This window comes from Triticum urartu, chromosome 5 (assembly GCF_003073215.2).
Source record: "Triticum urartu cultivar G1812 chromosome 5, Tu2.1, whole genome shotgun sequence".
Lineage (NCBI taxonomy): Eukaryota > Viridiplantae > Streptophyta > Magnoliopsida > Poales > Poaceae > Triticum > Triticum urartu.
The window spans coordinates 165358398-165379342 of NC_053026.1; the positions used below are offsets into that span (position 1 = coordinate 165358398).

The 20945-nt window shown below is 45.3% G+C and overlaps 1 protein-coding gene across 6 annotated transcripts; it reads right to left on the reverse strand.

Moving 5' to 3' along the window:
- Positions 1–8097: 8097 nt before the first annotated feature.
- LOC125508272 (F-box/LRR-repeat protein 14-like) lies at positions 8098–14326 on the reverse strand. Of its 6 annotated transcripts, XM_048672924.1 has the most exons (4): positions 14085–14325; positions 13342–13447; positions 8677–10022; positions 8098–8502 (listed from the first exon to the last, which is right to left on the reverse strand). In XM_048672924.1, the coding sequence occupies exon 3, from the start codon at positions 9983–9985 to the stop codon at positions 9305–9307; it is 681 nt and encodes a 226-aa protein (XP_048528881.1). In that variant the 5' UTR covers positions 9986–10022; positions 13342–13447; positions 14085–14325; the 3' UTR covers positions 8098–8502; positions 8677–9304. The 6 variants fall into 6 exon arrangements, with proteins under 6 accessions (XP_048528881.1, XP_048528884.1, XP_048528882.1 ...); XM_048672927.1 differs by lacking the exon at positions 13342–13447 and having other exon boundaries at positions 8677–10139; positions 14085–14326; XM_048672925.1 differs by lacking the exon at positions 13342–13447 and having other exon boundaries at positions 8677–10017.
- Between the last annotated feature and the right edge of the window lie 6619 nt (positions 14327–20945).

Sequence of the window (20945 nt, forward strand, 5' to 3'; positions counted from 1 at the left end):
TATGGTGGTCTGATACTTTTGCTGAGTTTTTATGCATGCTTATTCCTCATTAATGTTAATGCACGCATGCTGAATTACATCATTCACCATATTTCATCATGCATTTCAAATTCTTCATATTATATGTTAAATGCGTGTATGAATTACAAGATATAAGGGGAGATCTCCATGATTCTACACTTCAAAGTGTGCATTGCTTCAAAAGCAAATTCCTCACTATGCACATCTTCAGGAGGAGTTCTTCTATATCTTGTAATCAAATTCCTCAATTTCAGTATTTACACTTCATATGTTTATCCCTGTTGAAAACTTAACCTATATTATCATCAATCACCAAAAATGGGGAGATTGTAAGTGCATCTAGTGCCCCTTAGTGATTTTGCTGTATTGAAGACTTGTAGGTTAAGGGACTGATGCGGTTGTGAGTGTACGCAGGTCTATAAGTCTATGAGGAGTTTGATATTTACAGAGAAAGTCAACCCCTAAAAATGAAGTTCTTCAACTGAAGACTTTGGATTTCTGAAGACTTTGAAAGTGAAGAAATTGGTGTGATCCTGAAGACTTGGTATTCATTCGAGGAACATGAAGCATGAAGACTTCTGTTTTCGTAGTTCTTTTTCTCTTTCTTGAGTCATAGGAAACATCGTACTATTAAAGGGGGTCGAGGAAATACTAAGAAAAAAATTCCAAGTGATGCTCAACTCAAATCCTACACCTACCAATCCCTTCGAGTGAAGCCATTGGAAATCTCATACAGTTCAGTCAAATTTCTTCAGTGACAGAGACGAAGTTCTTCTGGTCTCTGAGGAATTTGTTCTGACTGAGGAGTTAGGAATTCGCCAGTGCGGATTGCCTACACGGTGAGGAACATGATAGCCCTGAGGAATTTGTTAGTCAAATTTCCGAACGTTGCTGTGCTACGCGCCAGCTGTCCCAAAATATCCTTCCACCTAACGGTCATATCATTGAAGGGTATTTATGTCTTATCATGTTGGGCTGCTCCCTAGGCTATAAATAGCCGCCCCCTACAATCACTAGCTGGTTGGCTGCTCCGTGAGAAACTGACACTTGTCATTTGAGAGCATCCCATCCTCCGAGGACTTTGAGTGAAAATCATCAAGTGAGGAAAACCCAAAACCCAAACCAAAAGTGATTGAGCATCACTGAAGAGATTGATCCTGCGTGGATCCGACGCTTGTTACCTTTGAAGACTGTGCATCTTTCAGACGGTTAGGCGTCATGGTCTAGAGCATCCAAGAGGAAATTGTGGATCGCCGAGTGACCAAGTCTATGAAGGTTTGGAAGTCACCTGAAGACTTACCACGAGTGATTGGGCGAGGTCTGTGTGACCTTAGCTCAAGGGGAATACAGTGAGGACTGAATGTCCTAAGCTGCGAGTTCAGGACTGGGTGTCCAGGACTGCGTGTCCTCAGGTTTAAATACCTAACCGCCCTAACCAGACGTACAACTGTCACAGCAGTTGGAACTGGTCTACCAAATCATTGTCTTCACCAAGCTACCTGGTTCCATTTCCTCAACCCTTCCATTTTCCTCATTTCTGTGTTGTGTGCTTGTTCATATATGTTTGAAGACTTTGACTGAAGACTTTCTCTATTTCCTCGGCTCAATTTCATCAGTCTGTTTGTCTTCATTCTGTTTATCATGTGTTTACACTTTCTGTACTCTGTGCTTGTTTTCATTTAATCATGAATACCATGCTCATGTTCTGCTCTGTTTACTTCTGAGTACTTATTCCGCTACAAGTAGTTCTTCACTCAGGAATTTCCTCACCCTGAAATTCCTAAGTGAAGAATTCATAAAAATCACCTATTCACCCCCCTCTAGTCGATATAACGCACTTTCAGTCGTCAACGGCATGGTCAGATACCCATATGCCAAGACTCGAACAGCAGCAATGCACTTCATCAGTGGGCTTGCACTTATCTCTTCACATGCATTTCTCCAAAGCTTGAACCAGTCATCATACCTCTCAACAGTTTTTGCAATGGTCAGAAAAAGACTTGTGTGCATCCGAAAGCATCGGCGAAAGTACTTCTCCTGATAGGTTGGCTTTGGATCAAAGTAGCCTCTCATGATCTTGGCATGACCCTCCGCTCTATCACAGTTGATGTGTATGCGGCCAAACTGTGATGCTCTCCTAGGCCGCCGAACATCATCATTGAAAATCATGTCTAAAACGGTTTCAAAGTCATCGTCGTCTTATTCCTCTTCGGATGACGACGAGTCCTCAAAGACTATCTTCCTCAACCTCTTCATCTACAATTCAAATGGCTTGGTCCAAAAAAATGAACAAAAAATTCACCTAGGCAAACCGTCGAACACTTACAGTACGATGGTGGTGCACCGGACGGCCGGTGTCGTTTAGACCAAACCAGCGGGCGGCAATGCGTGCAAATGACATGCATCGGTGTGCAAGCAAGGTCAGATGTGGCGGCCAACAGAAAATGAAGAAAATTCAAAGCAATCCGATGAATCAACTATGACGACAGGGGCCGAATGAGCTCGACGTCAGGAGGAAGGGTGGCAGGGGCCAAGGAAGGCAACGAGGTAGCGGCAGGGCCGACAGGCAGTCGCCGTGACGTGCGCTGGTGAAAGGTAGTGGCGGGGGTGAGGGAGAGGCAGTGGCATTTACTTCGCGCCCAAGCTGCCGAGTATATTTAGGAAAGCAGAGGCGTCGAAGGATAATTTTTACTCCACTAACCGTTTTGGGGGATCGGTTAGGTGCGCATTAGAGTAAAACCAACTTTTTACTCCTCTAACGCCGAACAGGGGATTAGTTAGAAATGCCCTGACATTCTTATTCGACCGAATGCTCACATCATAGCTACTCTGTTCAAAATCAAGCTTAAAGCTCTGGAGTGCTTGCAGTATCATTATATATGTGATAATGAACCACATATGGAGTACAAGAATGTAAGACCTCTGTAGTTGCATGGATAGAAAAAATGGATCTAGCAAATTATGTAATTAATTCATGGATTTGAATTCCTTCTCTTATCAATCAAGGAAGAAAATGGATCTCATTTGGGCAACTTCATTTATTATGACACAACTTAGGCCTCTCTTTACCTCGCTTATAGTTGATATTCTATGTAGGATGTTTTCTTCCGTGAGGGGCGATCCTAAGGCGGCTAGGGTTTCGTTGGTCCGCCGCCGGCCGCCTCCTTGGCAGCGGGGGGGGGGGGGGGGGGGGGGGGGCGGTGCTTGCAGTCCCAGGATGGCGCTGTAAGGTTGTCGTGGCTGGTCTCTCTCTCTCCACTGCGTGGTTGTGGCTGTATCTTGCATATGGTCATCCGTATTGGATCAGGTTTTTCTGCTCAATCGATTTAATCGGAGGAGCATACTGTTTTGGAGAATTTGAAGATTTCTGAGGAAGTAGAAATCCAGTCCTCTGATTGGATATGGTGAAATTGTTAGCAGCTTTGGATTTGGTGGGGTTGGAATTTTTCTGTCTTCTCACGGCTCGTTCGTCAGAGAGCAACAATGAAGGTTCTGAGTTAGAATTGCAATGGTCTCGGGAATGAACCGGCAATCCGTGCTTTGCTCGATGTCCAACGGAAGTCAAATCCTGATGTGATGTTTTTGTCGCAGACTCACCTAGAAAGCTATCCGGCTGAATGTTTACGTCGCCGCCTTAAGATGGACCAAAATTGTGTGCCATGGCGATGGGGGGAAGGGAGGTCTTATTCTATTTTGGAAAAAAGAATTTAAGGTTCAGAGGTTGAATCTTGACCCTATGTTTATAGATGTGATGATCACGGATACAAGTGATAACACATGGAGACTTACTGGTATGTACGGAGAGTTTAGATGGGAGAATAAGCATAAAACATGGGACCGTATGTCAGGCATTGTTAGTTGGTGATCTGAACGAAATACAGTTTTTACAGGAAAAAGAAGAGGTAATCCTCGCCCCCAGCAATATATGACAGCATTTCAGAATGCTATCGATGATTGCAATCTCAAGGATATGGGATTTGTCGGGGATATGTTCACCTGGAGGAGAGGAAGAATACGGGAGAGATTGGACAGGGGTCTAATAAACGACGAGTGGTCGATTCTATACCCACATGTTGTGCTTGAAAATCTGGAGTTCAATCATTCAGACCACAGACCTATTCTTGTGAACACTGAATATTACATTCAGGAACATGTGGATCCTAACCAAAGACCAAGGAGGTTTGAGGCGTACTGGCTGAAGGAAAGAAAATTTACTGAAGTAGTACAGGACGCATGGGATCATGTTTCAGTGAACCAAGGAACTAGCATGTATGAAAAACTTTCATGCATGCATGGTCGCTTCCATGATTGGGACCAGAGAGTCTTAAAAAACCTAAGAAGCGATTACACAAGGCGCAACGGGAGTTCGAACACGCGATGACTAGTCCTATGACAGATGAAAATGAAGAGAAGAGGAAGGAGTTGGCTGAGCTGGTGGAATATTTGCTTGAGCTGGAGGAGATTGCATGTAGGCAACGTTCGCGTGCTACATGGTTGACAAGTGGCGATCGAAACACGGGTTTCTTCATGGCTTATGCTTCAGCTAGGAGAAAAAAGAATTTCATTAAAATGTTAAAGGATGATAATGGGCAATGGCTGGAAGGTAATTCATCTTTAAATCCGCATGTCCAGAATTACTTCTCTAATCTGTTCTCTTCGGAAGTTAATCAAACAGATCCAGTATTGTTAGAAAAAGTTCATAGTAAAGTGACTGATCAGATGAACAATATGTTGATGACTCCTTTTACTACGGAAGATGTGCATAAAGCTATGTTAAGTATTGGAGATCTAAAAGCGCCAGGGCCAGATGGGTTACATGCTATATTTTTTAAAAAGTATTGGCATATTCTTGGGAGTGACATCACTCATGAAGTCTTACATGCTATCAACACACGTCAAATCCCTGCTGAGTGGAATGATACGTCAATTGTGATGATCCCGAAGGTGGATGCATCTGAACTGGTAACTCAATTTTGGCCTATTAGTCTCTGTAATGTGCTTTACAAAATTATCTCCAAAATGTTGGCTGCCAGATTGAAGAGTATATTGCCTGAAATTATTTCACCTACCCAGAGTGCATTCGTTCCTGGTAGATTGATCACCGATAATACTTTTTGCCTATGAGTGTATCCATAAAATAAAGAATACGAGGAACAGTCTTGCTGGATTGTGTGCAGTCAAGCTGGACATGCATAAGGCTTATGATAGAGTAGAATGGATCTTCTTGAGAAATATGATGAGGAAATTGGGATTCCATGAGAATTGGATTGATTTAATGATGGCTTGTGTGAGCTCGGTAAGATACAAAGTAAGATTTAACTCACGGGAGACGGATATATTTAACCCTACAAGGGGTCTCAGGCAAGGGGACCCCCTCTCGCCGTACCTATTTTTGATTTGTGCAGAAGGTCTTTCTAGTTTATTGCAGTGTGAAGAAGAAGTTGGTGGCATTGATGGGATCAGAGTGTGTAGGAATGCACCGTCAGTTTCACACCTCTTATTTGCTGACGATTCTCTTATTCTCATGCGAGCAGATGTGTTAAATGCAACTTCCTTACGGCAAGCACTAGAAACCTACTGTGAGAATTCAGGACAGATGATTAGTGTCGGTGTCAAAACCGGCGGATCTCGGGTAGGGGGTCCCGAACTGTGCGTCTAGGCCGGATGGTAACAGGAGGCAGGGAACACTTTGTTTTACCCAGGTTCGGGCCCTCTCGATGGAGGTAATACCCTGCTCCTGCTTGATTAATATTGATGATATGGGTAGTACAAGAGTAGATCTACCACGAGATCAAGGAGGCTAAACCCTAGAAGCTAGCCTATGGTATGATTGTTGTATATATTGTATATCTATCGACTAGCCTGGCCTCAGTTTATATAATGCACCGGAGGCCTAGGATAACAAGAGTCCTAGCCGAATACGCCGGTGGGGAGAAGTCCTTGTCTTGATGGCCAAGTCTTGTGGAATCTTCCTTGTATGCGGTAGCCGTCCGAACTGGCCCATGAGTATACGGCCACGGGGGTCCTCGGCCCAATCTAATAGATCGGGAGACGACGTGGTGAGTACCCCCTAGTACAGGACACCGTCAATTAGTGTGGGTAAATCGAGCATCTTTTTCAGCCCAAATACTAACTTGACCATGAAAGCTGAAATTTGTCAAGAGTTGGATATAAATACGGAAGCCTTATCTGATAAATATCTCGGCCTACTTGCCATGGTTGGTGCTGACAGAAGTGATTGTTTCAAACATCTCCGTGACAGGGTTATGCAGAGGATAAAAGGATGGATGGAGAAACAATTATCCACGGGTGGCAAGGAGATCTTATTGAAGGCCATTGCTCAGTCTATACCAGTATTTGCAATGCCAGTTTTCTGTCTTCCTAAAGGCGTTTGCAAAGAAATTACAGATGTAATAGCTCAATTTTGGTGGGGTGATGAAGAAGATAACAAGAAGATGCATTGGTATTCTTGGTGGAAGCTATGTTTCCCGAAGAGTGAAGGTGGGATGGGATTTCGAGATTTATATTCGTTTAATCTTGCTCTCTTAGTGAAACAGTGCTGGAGATTGATAACGAACCTGGACTCGTTTTGTGCTATGATTTTAAAGGCAAAGTATTACCCAAATTGTGATATTCTCCTAGCAGGGCCGAAAAAGGGATCTTCCTTCACTTGGCAGAGTATCATTCCTGGGTTAGCTTGCTTTAAACGTGGATACATATGGAGAATAGGAATGGGAGAAAATGTTGACATCTGGGCTGACCCGTGGATACCTTCAAGCCCAAACAGGGTGATTATTACTCGGCGAATCAGTCTATTTTAACAAAGGCTTCTGAACTAGTTAATCCTATTACCCAAACATGGGATGAGCAATTGCTTCAAGACCATTTTAACCCCGTGGATGTTCGAAGGATCTTGCAGATACCCTTACACCTTCAAGCATTTGATGATTTTGTCGCCTGGCATCCAAATAAAAACGGAATCTTTTCTGTGAAAACTGCATATCATAGTGAGTGGATACACAAATATGGGGACCATGCAACTGCCCTGGGCAGACCGGGAAGCTCTACGACTCCGGCAGTGTGGTCTATGCTATGGAATCTTCAAGTCCCACGTGAAGTTCAAATATTTTGCTGGAGAATTCTGCACGGAATTGTACCATTAATGTCTGTACTCAGACACATCCCGGTGAGTGGAGAATGCCCAATCTGTCACGTTGGACCAGAGGATGTGCGCCATCTGCTTTTTGAATGCATTCCAGCAAGAGAATTGTGGGAGAAATTAGGCGTTTTGGACTCTATCAGATCGGCCCTTCATGTGGATCGCTCGGGATCAATAGTTCTGGAACACTTGCTAAACTTACCAACCACTCCGTTTCACCTCATGCGCTAAGTATTGACATCATAGCAGTGGGATGCTGGTATTTGTGGTGGATCCGTAGGCAGGTCACCCACAATGAGACAATTCCGCCTCCCAATAGATGGCCCATTTCAGTGATGGCAATTACATGCGGGTATAACAAAGTGTCGAACCAAAATAGGGAGGACACGGAGCATAGATGGAAGAGGCCAGGCCCAAAGTTTGTTAAAGTAAATGTTGACGCTGCTTTTTATCAAGATGCAGGTGCAGGAGCAACGGCCGCTATAAAAGGGGCAATTTCTAGCTGCTCAATGCAAATACAATGATTGTGCTTTAGATGCTACGGCTATGGAGGCTAAGGCCATGCGAGATGGCCTTCAATTTGCTAATTCATTAGGCTTTAATCGGGTTGAGGCTGAATCAGACTCCCTTGAAGTCATTCAGTTCTGCACAGGACAAACACAATGGTGGGATGCATCGGCAGCAGTCTTTGCGGAGTGTCTGGATACTGTTACATCAATTGGAAGGGTCACCTTCAAGCATTGTTTTCGTGCGGCAAATACCGCACCTCATGAGCTAGCTAAGTTTAGTTTTTGTAATAAAGTGTCAGATAGTTGGACTGACAAACCACCTGCATGTATCGTCAACAGCCTTGTGAACGATGTAATTTTGATCTGAGTAAATAAAGCTAGCCATGATGGCCTTTCCTCAAAAAAAAATTTATGACACAACTTCATTTATTATGACATACAGAAATGATGGGCAAATACAATAAAACACTCTAAAATTTCCTGTCAGGATGAAGATCCAATTTGAACTAGGAATTAGTACAGAAATAGAGCAATTAGCAATTAATTTAGTTTACACTAAGTAAGCAGATTATATTCTCCCTAGTGGATATTTTTATATTGTCTATAGTGCATAACAGCTGCAAACCACACTGAAAATTTGCAATAACTTATCAAGCATCATCTCAATAGCTTTTTGTTTTGCCTTCTGAGACCCACATGGGCACATGGCTGCCCAAATTTCATCCAATTGCAGAATACAGAGAGATTTCTTCAGCTACATTTCACCACTGACCCCATGGGCAACTAGCTGATGAAGACCGTGAGCTCCTGCCACTTAAACCGATCGTGCTGTTAATTCTCCCATTTTGGGCTGGAATATTGAATAGGAGAATTTGTTATATAAAGAGGTGAAGCCTGATTTTTTTTTTGGACAAAAGGTGAAGCCTGATCACACATGCAAAATAAGGTCCACTTAGGCATCATAAAACAACAGACTGTGATGCATACCTTCCGAGAGTAGACTGCTCCATAAAAGATGATAGCCTCCAAGTAACATGGGAAAACCACCTAGTGTATACTAATTCCATACTTTCAGGGCTGTGCACCCCATACCATTTGAAGATGCTACCATGCTATCATCTTTCTCTTCCGAGTTTACTTCTGCATCTGGAATAATCTGAGGAAACAAGTCATCAACAGTCCTCTAGTAAATTCTTCTGATATGGGATCCTGAATTCCACCATAGCAGAACAACTGACCATGCCATCTTACATTTGTTCCAGAAAAGTAACATGAATTAACAAGGGATAAAGTACCGGCAAGTAGTTTTCTCCTGCATGTTCCCTCCTGCTTCTCAGGCCATGCACTAGCCAGAGCAACTGCATGGCCGGCATTTCTGTACGTTTTCCACAGTGTAATGGTCCAGGATGTTGATGTTTTAATTGATGAAAGCTCCGATAATTTGTTGTGTTAAGTCTCTTGGTGACAGATGTTACAGCATGACATCTTAATAAAAATAATCAACTAGAAGACCCTCGAAATCTCATTCTTCTCCCTGGCAATTTTCCCCAAATTAACTGCTCACAAGCCAAACAACAATCATGGCAGCATGAAACATCAATTGTCAGCTTCATGACTAACCATCGATTTCCATATGATCATATCCCTCATGAACATCCCATAATCCTCCCATTCGAAATTCAAACTTGCGTAGCTTCATCCATCCTGGACCGAGCATTATGAGGTCATACAGGCTGATTCCATTGCAATTCTTGAGTACAAATTCTTCCAACGATCCATTCAAGCCTAGATACTCCAGCCACTCGGTACTGCCTACTTTCTCACAGTTGATAAGGTGGAGGGAAGACAGACTCTTGCAACCAACTGCAACCGAGAGAAGTCCACAAGAAGTTATTTCAGTTGCAGAGTTCAGCCTGAGGGAAGTCAATTTCTCGCTGTAGCATAGATAACCAAGACCGGTGTCATCGATTTGTGAACAGAAACTTAGTGTGAGATCGGTTAGAGAGGGACAGCAAGATATAATCACAAAGAGGTCATGGTTGTCCAACTGATCCCCGTGGGAAGGTGTCCAGCCAGCATAATCGATCTCAACTTTCCACAAATTGGGGAACCGGGAGAAGAGTGACACCAAAGCTTCAGTGGCAAGGCAAAGGCCACAACCAACCCGGATGGACCCCTTTTGCTCAGCCTGGATGGCGAAGAGACGCTTCGAGACAAGGGAAAGAGAATTCAAGTCACTTCTTTTGGTAACCCTCTTGATGATCTCTGCCAGCAGTGCCTCCGGGAGATCCTCCATCGAGTGCTAGTTGGGATTGGGTATCCAGAATGCTGGACTAAAACATAAACTATAATGAGATCAAAATGAAGCATATGAAGATAATTTACCCACATTAGAGATGATTTTGAACCCTCTTCAGTATCAATTGACAATTGGTGTGTTCATCAGATTGCTGAGCAAAGAAAGAATCTACTAAGCGCATCATCAACAATAAACTGAATTCAGTACTTGCTGACTTCGCAGCTTGTATAGCAATTATAATGAGATCAAAATGAAGCATATGAAGATAACCTAATCACATTAGAGATAATTCATATCTACTATATCACTAAGCTCCCTAGGGGTGGAAGGGTTAAGAATCAATTGAGGAGAATTAATTTGGATGGGTGACCCTGATTTTGACCGGGTCGTGCGCCCACCACGCCTCCCTTCTTCTCTAACCTTCCGTCCCTTCCTCTAAAAATAAAAATCTCCTGTTCGAGCAAAACCAACATCGCCGGTCCTTCGCCTCGCACTCCCCCCTCTCCCCTGCCTGCCTTCCTCTCCTATCTCTGCCTCGCCGTCCTCTCCTCTGCCCACGACCTCGACAGCTCCTGATCGAGCGTTGTCCCTGGCTCGGCTGGTGGATTGTCCCACGACAACGGTGGTGGGGGCAACGGGCACGGGCAGCAGCTTTGAGCATCTCGGGCTGCAGGTCGAGCGCGTTAGTGCACGGGAATCCAGCCGTCGGGCTGAGCTTGACGAGCCACCGGAGGCGCGAGAGCCGAGGCTGCCGCCTCCCGCTACGCGCTCGTCTTCAGAAAATGGATCGAGTTAGCTGCACGTCTTCAGATGGTTAATGAATCGGTAGCATAGTTCGGGTTAACTGCCAAGATATTGTACTCCGATCCTCTTCACCCCGCCGTCTCTGCTGCCGCTGCCCCTTAATATATATCGTTTTAGGGCATGTACAATGGTTCTATCTTAAGAATGCCATGTAGGATGGATGCTGAGGTGGAGGAAAGAGAAGTCATAAGAAAAGGCTTGTCTTCTCTTATTTAAGAGAAGACAAGAGATGATCTCTTAGCACAATATGTCTCACCACGTTTTTAGGAATAACTAGTTATTGAAGATAAGGCTAAGAGATGACCCATTGTAGACATGTTTTTTTTTCATCTCTAAATTACATGCAAGACTTAAGATAAGACTATCTTATCAACCATTGTACATGCCCTTAATATCCATGCCTCTCTCACCCACAACTGCAAGATCGAGTTAGTTGCACATCTTCAGCTGAAAGAAAAGATTCGCCTACATGTAATATCCATGCTCTGTTGTCTGCTCAATTAGTTATTTTCCTGGAATTTCCTCAATGGTGCATTGGCTGTATATACATTGTCTCTCTCAATTATCTAACTTGAATGCACGATACATTGTCTCTCTCGCTTATGTGACTTGCTTGTGCAAATCATTGATAAATATACGAGTGATTCATGGGGAAATATATCTGTGTTTGATTGTGTGAGACTACATTAGATAATGGTTCTCATATTTAAAGCCTATATTGCTGTTATACAAATTCAGACTTTTCTCTGCAATCATTTCTGGAATGTGGAATCAATTATAGCTCAGGTTCTAACTTATATTTCTGACGTTTCTAAGATGTTGTGAGTTCTGTACAGATTTCCCGAAGAGACGGCCGAGGACACTGAGCCGGGGAGAGGCGCTGCCGTTTCCCGTGTGCTGACTGCTGGGGAAGTCACAGGAGGGTGTACTTGTGTAGGCGTTGGTGCTGCCACCATGGGTTTTGCAATGGTCAAGGCCAGTGTGTCTCGCCACATCCAGATCAACAACCTTCGGCCATGATGAGTTCATTCTTCTCAGCTCCAGTTCATCCACGCGGTTTTTTCTACTACTAAAATGATATCTAATATTTTACTACCACAAACTGAATGCTCCTTACTCTGATTATTTTTTTGTATATCACATTATCTCCAAGGAGAGGATTAATGATCGATGACATCACTTCAGAACCATTATTATCCATCAAACTACTGAATGGAATTTGTTATGAGGAATGCATGCATACACTATTTAGAGTAGCATAACAACATAGACTAAGTTTCACGTTACGGGAATAGAAAACAAGGAAACATGCTATTTTGTAAATTTTAGGTGGCATGCTTCATTTTTTTTGTACTTCATTTGCAACTTGGGATGTAGGTGTGTAATTCATAAGTTTATTCATGGTTTCATTTTGTATTTACTTCCTATTGTAACCTCTAATTATCCATACACGCTTATTATCTTACTTATATTTGCGAATACGCAAGCGACTTGTGTATAATTCATTGATAGGTAGAAAAGCAAACAAAGTAGGTCAGCTATCAGCCAAGTACACAAGGATTGGCAGGAATAAGAGCCCAAGCATTTAGATAAGAGGGGGATGCTCGGGCCCCAGAACTCAAGAAATTATCCCACTGAGATCAAAGCGATCAGTCTCTCGCTCCAGCTTTGGGCCAGGACCGAGCATCATCCTTAATGGACGGCTTACCATTTTATCATACACTGGAGTTCTTCCTGTTTCACTTTTTTACTGAACCTATTCTCTGAAACTTTATATTGACAGGAAAGCCTTGCTACTTTCTGTTTTGAAAGTTAAGCTGAAGTCCAGCAAAGTTTGTAAGGCAGCAAAAAATTGTCACTCTGATGCAAGTCGCCCATAGCATGTTAGTTAGATGATTTTTGTGTACCAGGGAGGATGGATCTCTAAATCAAACTTTTGGTTTAGGAATTATGTTCTATCTTTTATTTGTTCAGGGTCATGTGCCGCTTCGGTCCTATAGATGAACCTGTTACAAACTGACAATGAAGAAATGTTTTTTTTGGTAGATTATTATTTTGATCGTGTAAGGGGGATAGCATAAAGCACGGAAGTATTTCATTTTGTTCTTTTGTGGATATTCCATATAAGTGCACATATATAGTTAAGTTTCAGAGAATGTTGGGTTTTACCTCGGCTATTGCATATTTAATATATCGGATAGTAAATCTTTGAAATATTGTCACTATGTTCCACTACAAATTTCTATTGATTTCATTCATGGAGGTTTACGTTTAGAATCAAAACAGGTCCCAAAAGTACAATGGCATGGTTTATATGTTCATGTTCTGGAAATAATTAATGCCAATTTATTAGTATTTGTACTAAAGATGATGTCTCTGACAATCTCTCATGCCAGTGGGACAATATTTCCAGTCTGACTCTTGCTAGTTTCATAGTTGCTTACATGCTATCAACGAGAAAAGCCTTTTATTTATTTATTGGAGTTCATTTTTATCATCATCTACTCTCTTTGATCCTTTCCAAGGGCCAGTAAGAAAGAGCAACTTACATATGTTAACTGGCATAGGTGCTTTACTTGAGCACTGGTAGGTTTTCATACCACTCTATGACTAGCATTTCCTTTCACTTTTTCTTGCGGTGTAGGCAAAATTGAACTGCAAAAGGTCAAAAACATCTTATATTTAGTTACAGAAGTGGTTTCTATCATAGTTTGGTAGGCATTGCGAATTTTGTTCATCAGACTTCTCAGGTATACTGGAAGTATTGTGGTAGTCAGGCAGGAATCATGTTTCAATTGCGCCCAGAAAATTTCATCCCTGTTATAACTTCACCCAAGAAAAATGTATTATGGCAACTTCAGCCTTCCAGCTTGGTTATATCTATTCATATTTTTTTTTTGTGACGGATAAAAAGCATTTTTTGCACGTATCTCACCCAAAAAGGAGTGGGGGGAGAGTGTCCCATAACGAAAAGTGGCGCGGCAAGGCGCGCATACCGCTTCTAGTTATGATGAAAACCTAAACCTTCTTCAGTATCAGTCGATGAAAACCTAAACCTTCTTCGGCGAACAAGAAAGAAGCTACTGGACGCATCATCAACAATAAGCTAAATTCAGTAGTACTTGCTTACTTCGCGGCTTGCACATCCGATTTACGGCATTAACGGAACAACAATGTAACTAGAGGGTCGAATTAACCTAGCTACTGATAATACTGGTTTCCTTGTCACCTGTGTCGATCAAGAACCGAACCGGAAAGGGAGGGCACTCAACGAAATCGAATCCGTACGTACCACGAACCAACCAGCGGAAATATGCCGATTGAGAAGAACGGGACAGAAATGGTGGCCGCCGTGGATGGGAGGAGGGCTCCGTCTCCGGCCGAATTTGAAGGGCAAGTCCCACACTGAATCCGATTGAGGAGAACCCTGAAACCCTAGTCTTGCCGAGCGAGCGCAAGGGGACGAGATATTTTGCAGAGGGTGAAGGAGTGTTCTTCGCGATGGAGAGATCTGTGTGCTTCTCTGTAATTTCGTTTTCTTTGCATTGCAGGGTACGGAGGACGCTGGCGCCGGCCGACCGACCAGGATCCAGAACGGTGCTCTCTTGAACCGTTCGATCTGGCCTCTCACAGCCGTCAGATCAGCATCTGACATCTCCCGCATGCAAAACGCAACGCCCTCCTTCTCCCTTGCCGCAGTTGTCTCAGGGCGCCGTCTGCTCGTCGCCCCGGCGGCCTCCCACCACCTCCCGCTTGCATCACCATGTGTTAGCTGGCCGGAAAGGATTATCCGCCTATTTCATGGACAGGAGGGATCACAACTTGCAAAATGTGAGTTCAGCAGCCTCAAGCATAAGACAATTGAGTGCTGGAGCCTTAAGGTTGTTGTCAGTAAATGCGGTCCTAAAACCAGTATGATAGCTCATAGGTTTGAGTCAGAGCGAGATGCTTTTAAGGTGGCAGGCATGTTGCTAGGGCGAGCAACCAAAGACGGAGATGATGGCGACAACCAATTCCCCTTCCTCCTTCTCAACGTCGCACGCTCACCGCAGCCGCGAACGACAGTGTGTTGGAACCGAACAAGCCCGATGATGCAACCGTTATCAGCTTTTGCTAGGCCCCGTGAGGATTTTTACTACAACCATTCATGGCTTAGCTGCGACCTACGACAACGACGGCGAAGATTTTGCTGCAACCATCGTCGGCTTATGCTACGATCGGTGAGGATTTTTGCTACAACTATTCATGGTTTAGCTGCAACCCGTGATGGCGACAACAACGATTTGTTGCAACCGTTGTCGGCTTTTGCTACGACCGACAAGGATTTTTGCTAAAACCATTCAATGGCGATGACTGGTGGCCGTCGTTTCATGGAAACCCGTGCAGCGAGCATTAACGACAAGGGTGGCAGGTAGCGCACCTAGGTGTTGCAACCATGGAGGGTCGAAGTCAGGAGTTGCAACTGGTCGACGACGGAATTGCAACCGATCAATGGTGCAGCTGCAATCAAAATCGACGAGCGGCAGGGTGTTCTTCGGTGAGCAACGGATGGTAGCGCTGCGAGGCGTCGGGGCGCGAGCGGCCGACGGCTCTTGCCTTGCTGGAGCCGCACACGGGGTAGAGTCGTGTCGGGGATGTGTAGCGACATATGCCAAGGGGTGGCTTATCATGGAGAGGGACAAGAATACGTCGCCGAGCTCTAGAAGCGGGAGTGAGCGAGACCGCATGCGCCTGCAAATCTTACCCAAGTTCGGGGCTCTCCTAGGAGATAACACCCCTAGTCCTGCTCTGCGGGGTCTCCGCATGATCACTATCTCAACAAGGTAGCTACAAGCTTGCTCCTTGAGCTGTTTTGCTAAAGGAGGAAGAAGAATAAGGCTAGCTCTACTCCACTCCCTCTACATGGTGTGCGTGTGTGTGTGTGTTAAGGTTCTCAACCCTTTGCATGGGTGACCTGGGAGTTTATGTAGGCCTACCCTCCAGGGGTACAATAGTAATCCGGCTGGGTGTAGGACCTGACTGTCAGTGTCTCTAGTCACCAGCTTCTTCGCTGGCTGCTGGGGCCCGCTGTCTGGTGGGTCCCGCCGGCTGTCGCGGAGCCGGCCGACAGGCAGTGCCTGCCGCTTGCGGGTCTGGTTGATCGCCCCATACTATAGCCTTGCTACTGATGACAGATGTTTTGTCGGGGGGAGCGTGGCTACAGTCCCACCGCCTGGCGGGCGATCACTGTAGCCATTCTACGTCTCTTCCGGTTAATGGAGCACAGACTTTAAGGGGGGAGGGGCCGCCTGCTGGAGTCTTGTCGCCTTCTCGGGGCTCGTCGGCAGGTAGGCCCCGCCGCCTATGGGCCGTACCGATAGGCCGTCGTGGGAGCGCCGCTCCCTATGTAGTAGGTGATGTCACGGGCTGCGTGGCTAGGTGAGGGGTGTCCACTGGGTACGCACGTACTGTATCGCGCTCAGCCCCAGATTCGGGGATGGCAGGCTGCACTGTAGCCACGCCCCGTCTCGTCGTAGTTAAGTGGACGCAAACTTTGAGGGCACAAGAGGCCGCCTGCCAGAAGCCGGCCGTCTTGTAGCCGCCTTCTGGTATTTTGCCGCCTCCTAGCAGCCAGCCGCTTGGACCAGCCAGCCCAAGGAGGTAGTCGTTCATCCGGGAGGTGTGAGGGGCGCAGTTGGCCCCGATGTCTTGAAATACCGCGGGGAGCTAATGAGGCTACCCGTGGTCATTTACTCCGACAGTAGTCCCCGAAGCTGGTGAGGCACCACGGCGGAAATCGAGGAGCCTCAGCAGCTTCCTACTCTGAGTGTCTTGGTGATCTTGCGTCGTCCGCCTTCTGGAGGGGCCGACTGCCAGGAGCCTACCGGGAGTCAGTCGACCGCATAGCGAATTCGAATCGTCATAGTGGGGGTTGGGTGGCACGCCAGCCAGGTGTCAGGCTTGCCTCCCATTGCCCGCCCACCATGCGGCGTTAGCAGGCCAGGCCAGGCCAGCCCACGCGCGTGACGAGACATCGCCGCAGGCCGGGGCCTGCCACTACAGAGCCTCGACACGCGTGTGGATCCGCTGCGGACGAGGCATGTGGTTGGGCTTCTACGGTAGTTAATACATGCCTTCACCGTGCGATAAATGCGGGGTCGTGGGGGGAGTGGGCGCAGTTAATCCCATGACCCCCCCCCCACACGTTCCGCTCCCTCGGCTCCGCCGTTAGGGGCTATAAGTAGGGGAAGGAGGGGCAGCAGACACACGCGCGCCCTCCTCTCCCTTCGTTCTCGCTCTTCTACTCTCTTTCTTCCTTGCTGTCGCCACACCCCATCTTCTTGTCGACCTACAGCCGCAGCTTGCTGTCGTCGGGCCTCCTCATGTCGCAGCTTTCTCGCTTCGCCGCAGGCTCGCCCGCTCGCTGTCACGTCGTGCCCCGTCGAGCATCCATGGCGCGCGAACGGGCCGGCGACTGGGATGACTCCAACATCCATGAAGACCACCTCACCTTCCTTCGCCAAACGCGGCGCCTGCCTTTCGAGACGCATGTAAAGGTGTGTGCTCCACCTGAGGCGGAGATCTCGCCGACGTTGGAGGACGGCGAACACGATGTCTTCCGGTCGCATTTTCTTCGCGGCTTCGGCCTGCTGGCGAGCAGTTTCCTCCGCTCTTTTCTTGCCTTCTACGAAGTCCAACTGCACCACCTCACGCCGAACACGGTGGTGCTGCTGGCCGCCTTCGTCACCCTCTGCGAGGGTTACCTTGGCGTGCTCCCCACCCTCGAGCTCTAGGGGGAGCTCTTGAAGGAAATATGCCCTAGAGGCAATAATAAAGTTATTATTTATTTCCTTATATCATGATAACTGTTTATTATTCATGCTAGAATTATATTAACCGGAAACATGATACATGTGTGAATACATAGACAAACAAAGTGTCACTAGTATGCCTCTACTAGACTAGCTCATTGATCAAAGATGGTTATGTTTGTTGGGTAACGTAGTAATTTCAAAATTTTCCTACACACACGCAAGATCATGGTGATGCATAGCAACGAGAGGGGAGAGTGTGATCTACGTACCCTTGTAGACCGATAGCGAAAGTGTTAGCACAACGCGGTTGATGTAGTCGTACGTCTTCACGGCCCGACCGATCAAGCATCGAAACTACGGCACCTCCGAGTTTTAGCACACGTTCAGCTCGATGACGATCCCCGGACTCCGATCCAGCAAAGCGTCGGGGAAGAGTTCCGTCAGCACGACGGCGTGGTGACGATCTTGATGTTCTACCATCGCAGGGCTTCGCCTAAGCACCGCTACAATATTATCGAGGATTATGGCGGAAGGGGGCACCGCACACGGCTAAGAAAACGATCATGTGGATCAACTTGTGTGTCTATGGGGTGCCCCCTGCCCCCGTATATAAAGGAGTGGAGGAGAGGAGGCCGGCCCTAGGAGGGGCGCGCCAGGGAGTAGGATTCCTACTCCTAGTTGGAGTAGGTTTCCTCCTTTCCTAGTCCAACTAGGAGAAGGGGGGAAAGGGGGGAAGAGGGGAAGGAAGGGAGAGAGGGGCCGCGCCCCAAACCCCTTGTCCAATTCGGACTGGGCTTGGGAGGGGCGCGCGCCACCTCCTGGTCCTTCCCACTAAGGCCCATTAAGGCCCATTGCTTCTTCCTCGTATTCCCGTAACTCCCCGGTACCTCCGAAAATACCCGAATCACTCGGAACCTTTCCGATGTCCGAATATAGTCGTCCAATATATCGATCTTTACGTCTCGACCATTTCGAGACTCCTCGTCATGTCCCTGATCTCATCCGGGACTCCGAACTCCTTCGGTACATCAAAACTCATAATATAACTGTCATCGAAACCTTAAGCGTGCGGACCCTACGGGTTCGAGAACAATGTAGACATGACCGAGACACGTCTCCGGTCAATAACCAATAGCGGAACCTGGATGCTCATATTGGCTCCCACATATTCTACGAAGATCTTTATCGGTCAGACCGCATAACAACATACGTTGTTCCCTTTGTCATCGGTATGTTACTTGCCCGAGATTCGATCGTCGGTATCTTAATACCTAGTTCAATCTCGTTACCGGCAAGTCTCTTTACTCGTTCCGTAATACATCATCTCACAACTAACTCATTAGTTGCAATGCTTGCAAGGCTTATGTGATTGTGCATTACCGAGAGGGCCCAGAGATACCTCTCCGACAATCAGAGTGACAAATCCTAATCTCGAAATACGCCAACCCAACATTTACCTTTGGAGACACCTGTAGAGCTCCTTTATAATCACCCAGTTACGTTGTGACGTTTGGTAGCACACAAAGTGTTCCTCCGGTAAACGGGAGTTGCATAATCTCATAGTCATAGGAACATGTATAAGTCATGAAGAAAGCAATAGCAACATACTAAACGATCGGGTGCTAAGCTAACAGAATGGGTCAAGTCAATCACATCATTCTCCTAATGATGTGATCCCATTAATCAAATGACAACTCATGTCTATGGTTAGGAAACATAACCATCTTTGATTAACGAGCTAGTCAAGTAGAGGCATACTAGTGACACTTTGTTTGTCTATGTATTCACACAAGTATTATGTTTCCGGTTAATACAATTCTAGCATGAATAATAAACATTTATCATGATATAAGGAAATAAATAATAACTTTATTATTGCCTCTAGGGCATATTTCCTTCAGTCTCCCACTTGCACTAGAGTCAATAATCTAGTTCACATCGCCATGTGATTTAACAGCAATAGTTCACATCACCATGTGATTAACACCCATAGTTCACATCGATATGTGATCAACACCCAAAGGGTTTACTAGAGTCAATAATCTAGTTCACATCGCTATGTGATTAACACCCAAAGAGTACTAAGGTGTGATCATGTTTTGCTTGTGAGATAATTTTAGTCAACGGGTCTGTCACATTCAGATCCGTAAGTATTTTGCGAATTTCTATGTCAACAATGCTCTGCACGGAGCTACTCTAGCTTATTGCTCCCACTTTCAATATGTATCTAGATCGAGACTTAGAGTCATCCAGATCTGTGTCAAAACTTACATCGACGTAACTTTTTACGACGAACCTTTTTGTCACCTCCATAATTGAGAAATATTTACTTATTCCACTAAGGATAATTTTGACCGCTGTCCAGTGATCTACTCTTAGATCACTATTGTACTCCCTTGCTTAACACAGTGTAGGGTATACAATAGATCTGGTACACAGCATGGCATACTTTATAGAACCTATGGCTGAGGCATAGGGAATGACTTTCATTCTATTTCTATCTTCTACCATGGTCGGGCTTTGAGTCTTACTCAATTTCACACATTGCAACACAGGCAAGAACTCTTTCTTTGACTGTTCCATTTTGAACTACTTCAAAATCTTGTCAAGGTATGTACTCATTGAAAAAACTTATCAAGCGTCTTGATCTATCTCTATAGATCTTGATGCTCAATATGTAAGCAGCTTTACCGAGGTCTTTCTTTGAAAAACTCCTTTCAAATATTCCTTTATGCTTTCTAGAAAATTATACATTATTTCCAATCAACAATATGTTGTTCACATATACTTATCAGAAATGTTGTAGTGCTCCCACTCACTTTCTTGTAAATACAGGCTTCACCGTAAGTCTGTATAAAACTATATGCTTTGATCAACTTATCAAAGCGTATATTCCAACTCCGAGATGCTTGCACCAGTCCATAGATGGATCGTTGGAGCTTGCATATTTTGTTAACACCTTTAGGATTGACAAAACCTTCTGGTTGCATCATATACAACTCTTCTTTAAGAAATCCATTAAGGAATGCAGTTTTGTTTATCCATTTGCCAGATTTCATAAAATGCGGCAATTGCTAACATGATTCGGACAGACTTAAGCATATATACGAGTGAGAAAATCTCATCGTAGTCAACACCTTGAACTTGTCGAAAACCTTTTGCGACAATTCTAGCTTTGTAGATAGTAACACTACTATCAGCGTCCGTCTTCCTCTTGAAGATCCATTTATTTTCTATGGCTTGCCGATCATCGGGCAAATCCATCAAAGTCCATACTTTGTTCTCATACATGGATCATATCTCAGATTTTATAGCCTCAAACCATTTCGCGGAATCTGGGCTCATCATCGCTTCCTCAT

Coding starts and splice junctions, on each gene's coding strand:
- LOC125508272 (XM_048672927.1), bottom strand. CDS start 9,985: ATGGAGGATCTCCCGGAGGCACTGCTGGCAGAGATCATCAAGAGGGTT.